This window comes from Pristis pectinata, chromosome 15 (assembly GCF_009764475.1).
Source record: "Pristis pectinata isolate sPriPec2 chromosome 15, sPriPec2.1.pri, whole genome shotgun sequence".
NCBI classification, from domain to species: domain Eukaryota; kingdom Metazoa; phylum Chordata; class Chondrichthyes; order Rhinopristiformes; family Pristidae; genus Pristis; species Pristis pectinata.
The window spans coordinates 1,927,239-1,941,073 of NC_067419.1; the positions used below are offsets into that span (position 1 = coordinate 1,927,239).

General features: G+C 44.1%; 1 protein-coding gene across 2 annotated transcripts in view; it reads right to left on the bottom strand.

The window, feature by feature from the left end:
* Positions 1 to 13,835, bottom strand: part of svopl (SVOP-like) — a 97,862-nt gene that overhangs the window by 28,022 nt on the left and 56,005 nt on the right. For both annotated transcript variants that reach the window (XM_052030521.1, XM_052030520.1), the window contains exons 6-8: positions 11,978 to 12,102; positions 9,059 to 9,122; positions 8,402 to 8,527 (exon numbers count right to left, since the gene is read on the bottom strand). In XM_052030521.1, the coding sequence (XP_051886481.1) occupies positions 8,402 to 8,527; positions 9,059 to 9,122; positions 11,978 to 12,102 (315 nt within the window). The remainder of the gene's footprint in view (positions 1 to 8,401; positions 8,528 to 9,058; positions 9,123 to 11,977; positions 12,103 to 13,835) is intronic.

Consider the following 13,835-nt stretch of genomic DNA (forward strand, 5'->3'; position numbering starts at 1 on the left):
AGGATGCTACAGGGTGAACAGGGGCACTTCATGTCACATGGGTATGGTTAGTAACACCTGCACCTGCACCTGTCCGAAGCAGGACAGAGATCCTCACCCACTCATTCTGACCGGCATCATTGCCTGAAAAGCTGGTATGATTTTAGCCCTGGCAAACATGTCTTCTGCATTTACAAAGGGTTCTGATGAAGAGTTATTACTCTGCAACGTTAACTCTGCTTCTCTCTCTGCAGATGCTGCCTGACCTGCTGAGTATCCCTGCCATTTTCTATTTTTATTGCTGCAGGTGTGTGCTGGTGACTGCAACATACTGCTGTTTTTCTGGCACAGCCCTGGAATGACCCCAGGGCAAAGTTAAGGGCAGTGGCGACTTTTTCAACCATTGCAAGATGTCTTACCCTGGATGGCTGCAAATATCAATCACACCTGCTGAAAGACCTGAGTCTACTGTGTGTGCAGGGTACCTTTAAAGGTCAGTTTGTGTCAAATGGTATAATACATCATTGTACCCGACTCTACCATTAGTTGAGAGTTACTGCCTTCAATAAAGAATGCTGTCTATAGCTCCACCTCTGTTTATGTGGTATTGGTATTGGTTTATTATTGTCACTTGTACCGAGGTACAGTGAAAAGCTTGTCTTACAAACCAATCGTACAGGTCAATTCATTACACAGTGCAGTTACATTGAGTTAGTACAGAGTGCATTGATGTAGTACAGGTAAAAACAATAACAGTACAGAGTAAAGTGTCACAGCTACAGAGAAAGTGCAGTGCAATAAGGTGCAAGGTCACAACAAGGTAGATCGTGAGGTCAGAGTCCATCTCATCGTATAAGGGAACCGTTCAATTGTCTCATCACAGCTTGCTTGTTTGTTCAAGCAGCAACACAAAGGAATCTGGAGGCATTATCCTTGCAGGGAGTTTGGGATCTGCTGCTAGAAGCAGTGACAGGACAACGATCTCGTGTGAAGAAGATGGAGACTAGGGTTCCCTGAGTAGAATCAGATAATGAGCTGGCGGAAATGGGAACGGTGAATAGTACCGATTGCTCACCTGAAGATAGCTGTAAGTTCAGTACATTTAGGTCACCTTGTTGATTGAGGAAGAACGCACATTGATACCATGGTAACATTCCATCATCTGAAATATCTGTTCAGGCAGAACAAAAGGAAGAAACCCTCCAAGCTATGAAAGAGGTGAACTACTGGGCCTCTGAGAGAGACAGGCGGGTCCAGTTATCTATAAGATTTATTGGCCAGTGATCATGTGATCATGGAGTAGACTGGATTGAGTCATGGATCGAGGGGCTGGGTTTTTGGACAGCAAGGGGATTCAGAAGCCACTCACACTCTGCAGTGCACTGGCCCCACCTGAGCTGGTCAGGTGGGTTTGGGCAGAGGCAAGTTATCTCCAGCTCACAGACGTGGGCAGACCAGGGCTGTAGACTGCAGTGCAAGTGTAAAAAAATATTTGTTCAATGACTACTACTGTGTAACTGGAACAGTGAGAGAAAGTGTAACCCTGGGTGAGAGTTCAGCAGACACAGGCAGCTCCCACCATGAAGTCTGGTACAGTGACCGCAATATAGGTGGTCATGCACCAGCACATGGAATTTGGTGCTGGTCCATTCGATGACGACTGGGATGGTTGAGTTGCAGAGAAGCCAAATGTTTGGTCATGAGACCTTCTTGGGAATAGGTAAGGCAACAGATTGGCCAAAGTATGAATGTGTTGCAAAAAAGAAAGTTTGCATGACATGGAGACAAGAGCTCTGGTGAAGCAGCTTGTCAGTGAATGGGAGCCTTTTATCTCCAGATGTGGGTTTGCAATCAGAATGTATAATAATAACAAAGAGTTCGACCTTCAGACATAAAGAAATCACAGAAGGCATTTTTTGAGAGTCGTAGATTCTCAGGGCTAATTATTCTGGCGTCTGACAGTAAGCTGCTTGGCCTATGTCCATTTCACCACAGGTCAGCAGGTGAAGCGGGTATTATATCATGATAGCAGTGAGATACTGGGGCAGATGGTGTCGATTACAGAAACCAACCTACAAAGCAAAGTAACAAGCTGGCCAGAGAACTAGACCAGGGCGGGGTGTCCCAAAAGGGAAAGGCATTCTGGGCCAGGGGCCAGTGGAAAGCAGTCTGCTATGAGTAGCCCGATTCAAAGACATCGTTTTTGACAGTGATTTAGCATTTTCAGGACAATGGGACGATTCACAAACCCAAAGGCGGGCAGAGGAAGAGTCTGCAATCTGTGTGAATGAGAGAGCCAGTTCATAGCAGTTTCAGGACAACAACTACCATCGTGAGAGACCACAAGTGAGGGGAGAGGCACAAGGCTGAGCAGCAGGTGCTGCAGTGAGGTGGCTGTAATTGGGTGGAATAAAATTCATACAGACAGAGAGATTGAAACTGTTCTACTTGTAGAAAAGTGTCTACGAGACTCTTGCTCCTTACAGGATTGCTGAGTGACCTGAATCAAGCAACAGTTGAATGTGGCTGCTCGAGATGTTTTGAGGCAAGCAGGTTGCCAATTTGTGTGTTGTTTGAGAATGTGGAGGAAGTTCCAAAGCTCTGATGATATTACAGAGGTTTGGACTCACTAATGTCAGCCCAGAATAGCACAATCAGAGCACAACAGGACAGACTAAAGACAATCATGTCAGAGTTGAAAGCCTTAGAGGCAAGCCAGAGGAGATGAATTTATGTCCTCAAAAGTAACAGCAAGAGAGAGGAAAGATCCAGTGACCAGAGCGAGTCAGGGAACAGGATGGTGTGGAGGCAGAGGCACGGTGGTGCAGCAGTTAGTGCTGGTCTCCGAATCACACTGTGGATTCCAGCTATCTTGCACCATCCAGGGAAGGTACATAGAGCAGCACCAGCCTTCCTCAGCCTCGTTAAACCCATTGACACCGTCATTCAGGAGGCACTTGCTCAAACTCAGCTGCCCACCGAAATTCCTCTCCATCTTACATTTGCTCCACAATGGAGTGCAAATCATGATACCAACCAACAGGTCCACAACAGAACCAATCTCAGAGAGACTGGTGTCCAACAAGGCTGTGTCATGGCCCAAACGATTTTCAAATTTCATCCATTTCTTAAATTCTTGTTAAATCTGCTTCTCTCTCCACAGATGTTGACTGATCTTTTGAGTCTTTCGGTTTATATTTCAGATTCCCAGCCAGTGCAATATTTTGCTTATATAAGTAGTTCATAGTTAAGATAAATAGCCACAGTCTTTTCTCCAGGGTGGGCGAGTCCAATACCAGAGAGCATAGGTTCAGGGTGAGAGGGGAAAGATTTAAAAGGGACCTCAGGGGCAACCTTTCACACAGAGGGTGGTGAGCGTATGGAACGAGCTGCCAGAGGAAGTGGTTGAGGCAGGTACAATTACAACATTCTAAGCTCATTTGGACAGGTACATGGATAGGAAAGGTTTAGAGGGATATGGGCCAAACGCAGGCAAATGGGACGAGTTCAGTCAGGCAACTTGGTCGGCATGGACGAGTTGGGCCAAAGGGCCCATCTCCGTGCTGTATAATTCTGTGACTCTATGATTCGATGTTCTATTTCTAATTCTACTTTCTGCATATTTGGTTCTGGAAGCAGTAAAACAAAAGAACCTACACAGGTGCAGGTCTAAAGCAGGGAACAGACCCTTCAGCCCACATTGTCTGTGCCGAGCACGATGTCGAATTATACTAATGCCTTCTGCCTGCACGTGACCCATATCCCTCCATTCCCTGCGTATTCATGTGCCTACGTAAAAGCCTCTTGAACTTCTTCTTGCGTTCCTCTTCCTGTGTCCATCCAGCAAGATACTGGCCCCTTATTTTGGCAGGCACATGGCATTGGTTCATTTAGTGAATAGTAGTTGCAAGATCAGCGGTCAGAAGGACTCCCAGGGCCATGAGGTGAGAGCTCCTATTGGAAGCCTGCAGAGAAACTGGTACTCAGACCTGCTAAGAAAGTTTACCCACTGCCTGCGCGCCGCCTCACAGTCCCCCTGCGAGATGCACTTCCCCACCGCTGACCCTTCCCTGCTCTGCACCTGCAGACTTCTAGAGAGCAGCCTGCTTTTGCTGCTGGGACTCCTGCTGTTGCAATCCTCCCAAATTCCAAACTCCTCATGCTGTCATTCACGCTTAATCACCTTCGAAGTCTGAAAACTGAACCACAAAGTTTACAAACCTAGTGCCAAAAGTAACCCCTTTGAGCCTGTTTGTACTCAAAGTTAGAAACTCCTGTTATCATTCATTATAGATGAGAAACATATTGAAATTAGCAACACAAGAGAGACTACAGAGGCTGGAATCTGCAGCAAGCAAACAAACTGCTGGAGGAACACAGAGGGACAGGCTGCATCTGTGGCGGCAAAGGGGTGGTCGTCATTTCGGGTCAGGACTGGTTCAGAGCGTTGACCCGAAACTTTGACCCTCCTTTTGCTTCCACAGATGCTGCTCGACGCACCGAGTTATTCCAGAGGTTTATCTTTTGGCAACCTCCTTGCCCCAGGAGAGTCGCTTGCGTGCAGTCTGATGCAATGGGTTAAATGTGGAAGTCAGTGGCTTGGCTGCAGCTGCCGCTTGCACTGTCAATCTCAGGGCATTCAGGCTCTCCCAGCTCCCAACTCATGCACTCACAGGAGTTACATTTCAGTCCAAAGAGTCGAGTAAAATGGAGCAGTTAAAGATGCAATGAAACCACAGATCCAGGAAAGTCACTCGTAACATTTGATTATCATACTGCACTTTGTGAACTTCCATCCCACACCAGTATACGGTTAATTAATTAACTTAAAAAGTTAGGTGACTACATTGTACAAAAGCATTTGCTTCTTTAGCACTGATTAGACGAATGCTGGAATGTTTGGTAAAGTGGTTTTGCTTGCAGCAGTCTTTGTTAATAAGCAATTAATACACCTAAAAAATGTGCAGCACATCTTATTTGATTCACATCTCTCCCTTCTACTGTTACAGCAGATTATCTTATTACATTTCCAACAGAATCATCAGGGAAACTTGACCCTCAGATTGCAAACACACACCCTTTGTTCCTTGAAATGGACTTTGGTGAATCCACAGTTTTTCAGCAAACACTAAATATGTTTACAATTTTCGAACTATGTGAAAGACATGCCTTCCTTGGAAGGTGCTCAAATAGTTTGCTGGATATTTTTCACTTGCTTAAATTTTCTGGTCACATCCCTGCACACATGGGAACGCCTTTCAAATGAACGTTTTTGTCAATGTCTTGGCTGAGATTGTGTAATCGACAATTAAAAGTCACCAAGGAACAGAGTTTGCCCCTTCTCAGAGCTGCTACAAACAGAATATATCACTGAACACAGTTTGGAAGCTCCATGTTCAGCCCTTGACCTCTGATGAGTTAGATAATAATTGAAGCAATGGAAAGAGTGGCACTATGTTGGTGACAGCTCAGGTTGTGCACCACCGATTGTTACCCAGTGATCTTTGCTGGCAAGGCTACATATGAGCACTTTTGGTGCGGCAAAATATGCCCTAGCTGTGATGCTCAGTTCAGTTCATACCCACCGTTGCTCCTTAGTACATTGGCACTGTTCCTTAGGTGGCAATTTATTTGCAAAAGGAAGGCAATGAAGGTTCATCGGATTGATTCCTGAGATGGCAGATATTTTGTATGAGGAGAGATTACGTAGACCGGGCCTATACCCTGTTCAGAAGAATGGGAGGTGATCTCACTGAACATACAAAATCCTTACAGGACTTGACAGGGTAGATGAAGTGTTGATACTTGCCCTCGCTAGGATGTCTCAAAATAAAGGGTCCGCCATTCATGACTGAGATGTTAAGAATTTTTTTCATCCATCAAATCTTTGGAATTCTCTGCACAAGAGGACCCTGGAGGCCTGGTCAGTGACCACATTCAAGACAGAAATTGATAGACCTTTCGATATTAATGGGAATCAAAGATATGGTGTTAGTGAGTAAAAGTAGCTTGAGGTAAAAGATAAGCCATGGTTTTACTGAGTGGTGGACCAGGCAGGAAGGGCCAAATGGCCTACACTTGCTTCTATTTATTGTTGTTATGTACAGCTGGCAGACCTGAGTTATACAGCCAGCTGTGCCACCTCACTGTCCCAATATGTGTGGCACATAATAAAAACATAAGAAATAGGAGCTGGGATAGATCGTACAGCCGCTCAGACCTACCCCACCATTCAATGTCGTGGCTGATCCGATCTTGATCCCTTCTCCACTTTCTTTGCTGTTTCCCAGAGGCATTGACTCCCCATAGACCAAGGATCTGCCTCCTTTGGCCTTGAAGATATTCAAGACTCTGCCTACAAAGTTCTTTGCAGTAGAGAATTCCAAAGATTCACAACCATCTAAGAGGAAAGTCCCCTAATGTCCACCTTAAATAAGCAACATTATGAAACTACGCCCTTGGTTCTAGATTGCGTTTCAGCACCCACCCAGTCAAGTGCCCCGTAAATCTTCTGCCTTTCAATAATATCGCCTCTCTTCCTCTTATGCTCCAACTGGTAGGGGCAATAACTTGCTCAGCCTTTCCCCATAAGACAACCCTTCATCCCAGGAATTAACCTTGTGAATATTTTCTGAACCGCATCAAATGCAAGTATATCCCTCTCAAGTGGACCTCTCATACGTTGAAGATGAACTCTTGATCTCCCAATCTACTTCACTGTGGCACTGCACTTCCTCTGTAGCTGCAACACTATATTCTGCATTCTGTTTTCTTTTTACCGTCTCAAATGTATTTTTGTACGGCATGATGTGCCTGGATGGCACACAACAAAGTTTTTCACTGAATCTCGGTACTCGTGACAATAATAAACCAATACCATACCGTCCTTAAACAAGGAGACCAAAACTGTATGCAGTGCTAGACTCACCAATGCCCTGTACAAACGTGGCAAGACTTCCCTACTTTTATGGTCTATTCCCTCGCAATGAAGGCCATTTGCTTTCTTAATTACTTTCTGTACCTGTATGCTAACTTCTGCAAAAGGGTACCCAAGCTCCTTTGGATGGCAAACTGTAGAACTTATTGCTTGCATACAAGCTGATCAAATTTCAGTTCAGATCAGAGTCATATGCAACCCCATCTAATCACCAGCCCAGAACTCCTATTTCTGTTGGTTTTGTTGATTCAGTTCAGCTAGATATAACGCATGGAGAATGCCACGAGTTCAGGGATTCCTGATCGCCACTGAAATTTGAGTGCTATGGCCAGGAAAGGAAAAGAGGGCTGAGGAAAGAATGAACCTGCATTTATTGACTAACATTCACAACCCAAGAATTTTCTAAAGTACGTCACAGTCAGTCAAGTACGTCAGGAGTGTTGTTACAGCTGGAATGTAGGAAACCCAACAGCCAATGTACAAGCAGTGAACTAGCCCAAAGAGAAATGTGTTCAATGACTGCACTAGCTGTTTTCTTGTTGGCTGCAGGATAAATTTGACCCACTCACCTAGCTCTCTTCCAAGCTGTTCCACCAGATCTGTCACATTAACCTAAGGTTGCGGATTCATTCAGAAGATGACACCTTCCCCTTCACTAAGGCACTGGGGGGGGGCTTCAGTGTATATTTTGCGTTCAGGTCTCTGGAGTGTTGCACAGACCTGCAACTTTCTGACCCAGAGGCCAACAAGCCAAGGCTGGCATCTGCCAACGTGGGCACAAGAGGTTGGAAAGAAGTGTTAGCATCAATGAGAAACAGGTAGAGAAGGAGAACTGTCGGCAGGAAGCTTGGCATCCGAGGCTGAGGAGAGTGCAGACTAAACAGGGAACAGGGGAAAGTAGAGAAAGTTCAAGGAACTTCGTCTATAGGATCTGAACGTTTTATAAAATCTGCATCCCTCTCTGTGGGTGGCAGTTAGTACTATACAAGGACAGCCAGATTTCTTTGGAAACTTTATTGCCTGTTGCTGCACAGCTCCAGGTTCAATTCTGATGTGGGTGCAGAGTTTGCACATTCTCCCTCTGACTGCGTGGGCTTTCCTTGGGTGCTCCCGTTTCCTCTCAAATATCAAAGCCACACCGATAGGTTACTTAGCCATTGTAATTTGTCCTTCGTGAAGGTGAGTGGCAGGAGAGAATCAGGAGGCAGATAATGGATACTTGAGAGACAATAGGATACAGGAAAAATAAGTGGGAGAAATGGACTGATGGGAATGCTGAGGGTCAGGATGGACTCAGTGGGTCAAATAGCCCATTCTATGTCAATATGAAGCAGGGGTATACATGTTTGCGTTTTAGAGTCTGCATTTTCTTTGTGTAATCCTCAATGGCAAATGTTATCTATTATCATTTCAACAGGTACAAATCCAAGGTTTGTTGGATGCTGAAACTGTGGCTCAGAGAGTGGAAGGACTTCTCTGCCTCACCTTAAACACCACCAGCAGAACGATACTCGGTATGGTGGAAATACGTACAAGCCATCGCCAGCCCAGTGTGGGAACAATTAGATAGGCCAGGAGGACCTCTATTGTGGATCCGGTGAGCCAGAAGATCTGCAAGAGAAAAGAGATTGAAAAGTACAAAGAAAAGGAAAGGATCATGAACGATTTCACCTCCTCCACGTAAATGGAAGGATCAAGTCTATAAAAATCTGGAGACGGCCAAAATGGGTTAAGATTTTGATTGAAGATCATTCACTAGAATTAGAAGGAGGCTTTTTAACTGCATTTTAACAATGACAGTTGTCATCTCATTAAATGATTTAATCACTGGATTAAATGAAGATGGCTTCCCCCATGTCTTAACATAAACTCTGTGCTTTGTGGAGTCATTGAACAACTGGAGAGAAGGGATTTGGGGTAATTTCGATCTTGGACAACTATGTAAATTGGACAATATGGATTATCTGTCCATCATACATCTCAATCACCCAAATTATGCTCATATTTTCTTTATCAGATTTTCCATTGGAGAAATATCATTCTAGCTATTTTTTGAGATAAAAGCTCAAAAATATCTCTCCCATGCAAGTCATCCCTGGTTCATGTTCTGACCTTTTAGGGCATACATGCTTGGGTTCTTACCTGCCCCAGAGGCAAAATGCGCCCTCGATATTTGGAAGGAATGAACTCACTCATGAGAATAAACCTGAGCAGAAAAAAATAAAATTGGAGTTACCGTGTTACATTGACAAAGAGGCAGCAACGAGCAACAAAACCTTTGTGAATGCATGCGGAGAGCCTGAGTCACTCTGTGGAAATGGTTACTTTACATCTTCTCACACCAAACAATTCAGCAGACCGTCAGTGCTATGACCAATGGAAGAAGACTATTGAATACTCAAGAGAAAACAGCAGCTGCAAATTACATTTGTAAACACTTCCATTACAGTAATGGCATGCTTTCATTGATAGATCATGCATGGATTCGGGAGGTCTTCTGCTTAATAAAAGTAGCCCATTGACTTTGATAAGATAATGTCAGGACCAAAAATTATCTTACCTAAGTAGTGCAGGTTATAAGAGTGAAAAGCAAATGTGGGACTGATAACTAGTCCTTAACACGAGGGGACAGAAGATGGTGCAGCCACTGTCTCACAGCCCTATTGATCCGGATTTAACTCTGACCTCCAGGTTCTCACTGTGACCATGTGGGTTTCCCCCGAGTGCTCCAGTTTCCTCCCACGTTTGCAGGACATGCAGGTTGGCAGGTTAACTGGACTCTATAAACTACCTGTAGTGTTTAGGTTAGTGGTAGAATCTTGGAGGAGTTGATGGAAATGTGGGGAGAACAAAATGTGTTTGGTGTAAATGGATTCTTGATGGTTGGCACAAACTCAGTGGGCCAATCAGTGAGGATAGGCAGCAACACCTCCAGCACGATTATTCTCAACACTGGTGCCCCACAAGGCTGCACCCTCAGCCCTCTACTCTACTCCCTATACACTCACGACTGTGTGGCCAGATTCTGCTCTAACTCCACCTACAAGTTTGCAGATGATACCACCGTTGTAGGCCGTATCTCAAATAATGATGAGTCGGAGTACAGGAAGGAGATAGAGAGCTTAGTGGAATGGTGTCACGACAACAACCTTTCCCTCAATGTCAGCAAAACAAAAGAGCTGGTTATTAACTTCAGGAAAGGGGGCGGTGTACATGCACCTGTCTACATCAATGGTGCTGAGGTCAAGAGGGTTGAGAGCTCAAGTTCCTTGGAATGAACATCTCCAATAGCCTGTCCTGGTCAAATCACGTAGATGTCACAGCCAAGAAAGCTCACCAGCGCCTCTACTTCCTCAGGAGGCTAAAGAAATTTTCATGTCCCTTTTGACACTCATCAGCTTTTATCGATGCACCGTAGAAAGCATCCTATCTGGATGCATCACAGCTCAGTACGGCAACTGCTCTGCCCGGGACCACAGGGAACTGCAGAGAATTGTGGACACAGCCCAGCGCATCACGAACACCAGTCTCCCCTCCATGGACTCTGTCCATACCTCTCGCTGCCTTGGTGAAGCAGCCAGCATAATCAAAGACCCCACCCACCCAGGACATTCTCTCTTCTCCCCTCTCCCAACAGGCAGAAGATGCAGGACCCTGAGGGCACGTACCACCAGGCTCAAGGACAGCTTTTATCCCTCAGCGATAAGACTATTGAACGGTTCCCTTATACGGTGAGCTGGACTCTTGACCTCACAATCTACCTTGTTGTGACCTTGCACCTTATTGTCTACCTGCAATGCACTTCCCTGCAGCTGTGACACTTTACTCTGTATTCTGTTATTGTTTTTACCCTGTACTACCTCAATGCACTGTGTAATGAATTGCTCTGTACGAATGGTATGCAAGACAAGTTTTTCACTGTACCTCGGTACAAGTGACAATAATAAACCAATACCAATACCAAAGGACCTGTATTCATACTGTATGACTCAGTGACAATGTGCTTTACTCTCTATGAAAATAGTCATCCTGGGCTTGCTGTATAAATTCAAGTCTTCCTCTTTTTATGAACAACATGTACAATCGAAAAGGCAGTTGACATCCATGCAAGAAAAGCTGCACTGGAAATTGTGGGATATTGAAGCATTCAAAACTGACCTTGCCAGGGTTTTATGTGGTAAACCTGTCAGGGGATATGGATCAAAAGCAGGTGACTGAAGTTGAGATACTGATCAGCTGTGATCCGAGTGAGTGGGGAAATAAGCCCAGGGGGCTGATTGCTCTGCACCAATTCCCATGTTACTGCATGAATGAGCATGCGCTGAATGAACTCAGATTCCATAATTATCTTGTGATCTTGCAAATACATAAAATAACCCCAACGAAGATCAGCCCAGCAGCCCTTAAGAAAAAGCATGCGTTCTGAGTCTTTTACCTGGTTAATAGAGAGATGCGGTACTAACTACAATGTGTTTACACCAATATCAGCCCAGTCGAGCCATCCCGGGACCATGAGCCTTATTTCAGCACCATATCCCTGGTTACAGCTCGTCCTTGAGCTCCATTATCCTCACCTCACCTTGGTTGACAACGCCCTCCCTCTACTGATGATCCCCCAGACTGCAAGCCTAATCATAACCTCGTCCACCTTCCACCTTAATAGCGAGACTCCTCCACCAGCTTACCACCAGGCGATTGGCTCATCCTCTCCATTTATGAAGTGAATAATCCCAATCGCTCCCCAAGTATCCAATCTGATGCTTGACATTCCATTAACCAATTGACACCCTGAAAGTCCACCAAACCTTACCTCAGACCTCTCTCCCACAGGACCCACTCTCACCCAATGATGGCAGAGCATGCAAGGGAAATGTCTTCACGTATGCAAGGCTCAACTATAACACACAATGTTGAATCTATAGTGCACCCAGTTTATGCCAAGTGCAGAGGAAACTCTGGATCTGAGCCACAAATCAATCATACTTCCCAACCAATCCTGTAAGTACTAGTCAATAACGTAATTGGTCAGGGAAAGGAAAATGTGAACAAGATGCTCCCTACCCTTGTGAATGACCAGACACTCCACTTCCTACCATGGAACGCAGGAAAACAAACCAGCCGTAAGTGTGAGCAAATGACGTTAACCCAGAGTAATAGGAACTCCAGATGGTAGATATGAGAAGAATCTGGAAGAGAAAGAGAAGTGTGAAAGAGAGCCTCAAGAACTACTGATTAACAAAACTTCTAACATTACCAAACCTGGCTCATCCAGAAGAGTTAAATATCATTGGATCTTTTCCCCAGGACTGAGATCCCGCCAGACGAGGGCCAATGAAATGGTCTGAGTGCAACCTCCCAGGATCTATCAGAGGTACAACATTAATTGGCAATTTCTTGGTTGTTTTCAGAAATATTTGCAGAAGGGTGGGGAACAAATTTGAAAAAGTGTAGTTTATTCTGATCATGCTTATGCTGAATATTTTTAAAAATACGGAAGTTGGAAGCCAGTATGAATGGAGTCACAAATAGGCCAGGTTGCGTGAGAAAACAGATTGCTTTCCCTCAATGATTTTAGTGACACTGGTTGAGTTCTCATTTTGTGTTCAATTTTGCTAAGATTAATTTGTTTCTTCCCCAATTGTTTTTTCCTAAATGAATTTAAACTCACAAGATGTTTAGTTGAAGAGAGTTGAATCCAATTCTTTGAATCATTAGTCTTGGTACTTGGGATTAAACAGTTCAATAAAATGACCACTATACTAAAGTAAGAATAAATTAGTAATGTATCTTTAGCTAAAGTTCCCCTAAAGTTCAAGGAATCATTCACAACTTCAGTAAACTTGAGGTCGTTATAATTGAAACTCTATTCATTGACACAATATTACTCAAATAATGAAAGCAAAATGAATTCTATTAGCTTAAAAAAAACCTTCAGTAACTTTAAAAGTGGTTCGGGAGCAAGTATTTGATCACTGTTAAATTTAACTTCAATTTGACCAGCTCATTCTTCTCTTCACCTACTGAGACTGTAATCTTTCAGGTAAACCAGACAAAAAATATAGGCAATTTTGAGCATAGATTCTTTTTAAAATGCAAACTTTTTTTTCTTTAAATCTCTTCAGTCAACCACAGCAAATGTATAAGAACTTAAAGCTGTGTGGACTATGAGCCTATTCAATAAGAGCATTCTGACTGGTTGCATCACCGCCTGGTATGGAGGTTCCAATGCACAGGATCGCAAGAAGCTGCAGAGGGCTGTAGACTCAACCAGCTCCTTCAAGGGCACAACCCTCCCCCCATCGAGGACATCTTCAAGAGGTGGTGCCTCAAGAAGGCAGTATCCATCTGGGACATGCTCTCTTCTGGTTAGGTACAGGAGCCTGAAGATCCACACTCAATGATTCAGAAACAGCTTTTCCCCTCCACCTTCAGACTCCTGAATGATCCATGAACCCAGGAATGCTACCTCATTATTCCTTTTTTGCACTATTTATTTATTTTTGTAATTTATAGTACCTTTATGTCTTTGCACTGCACTGCTGCCACAAAACAACACATTTCACATCATCTAAGTCATCTGATGAGAAAAGGAACTTCTCTCCCTGGACTTAAATGGCCAACCCACTACCTAAGACAATGACCACCTTATTTCAGAAGTAACAGTAGAGTGCTTGACATTGAAGATGCTAAGAATTTTATGTTTCAATTAGATCTCCTCATTCTCCAAAGCTTCGGAGAACACAGTTCCATTATGCTCAATTTTTTCTCATACAACATCCTTCTTAAACCAGGATCCAACCGAAAGAAAAAGGGTGTGAAGTATAAGGTCAAGGAAGTCTTGTTGAAATTGTTCAGGGCTTTATTAAGAACACACCCATACAATTTAATTTCCTTACATCAGGAAAGATAGACATCTGTG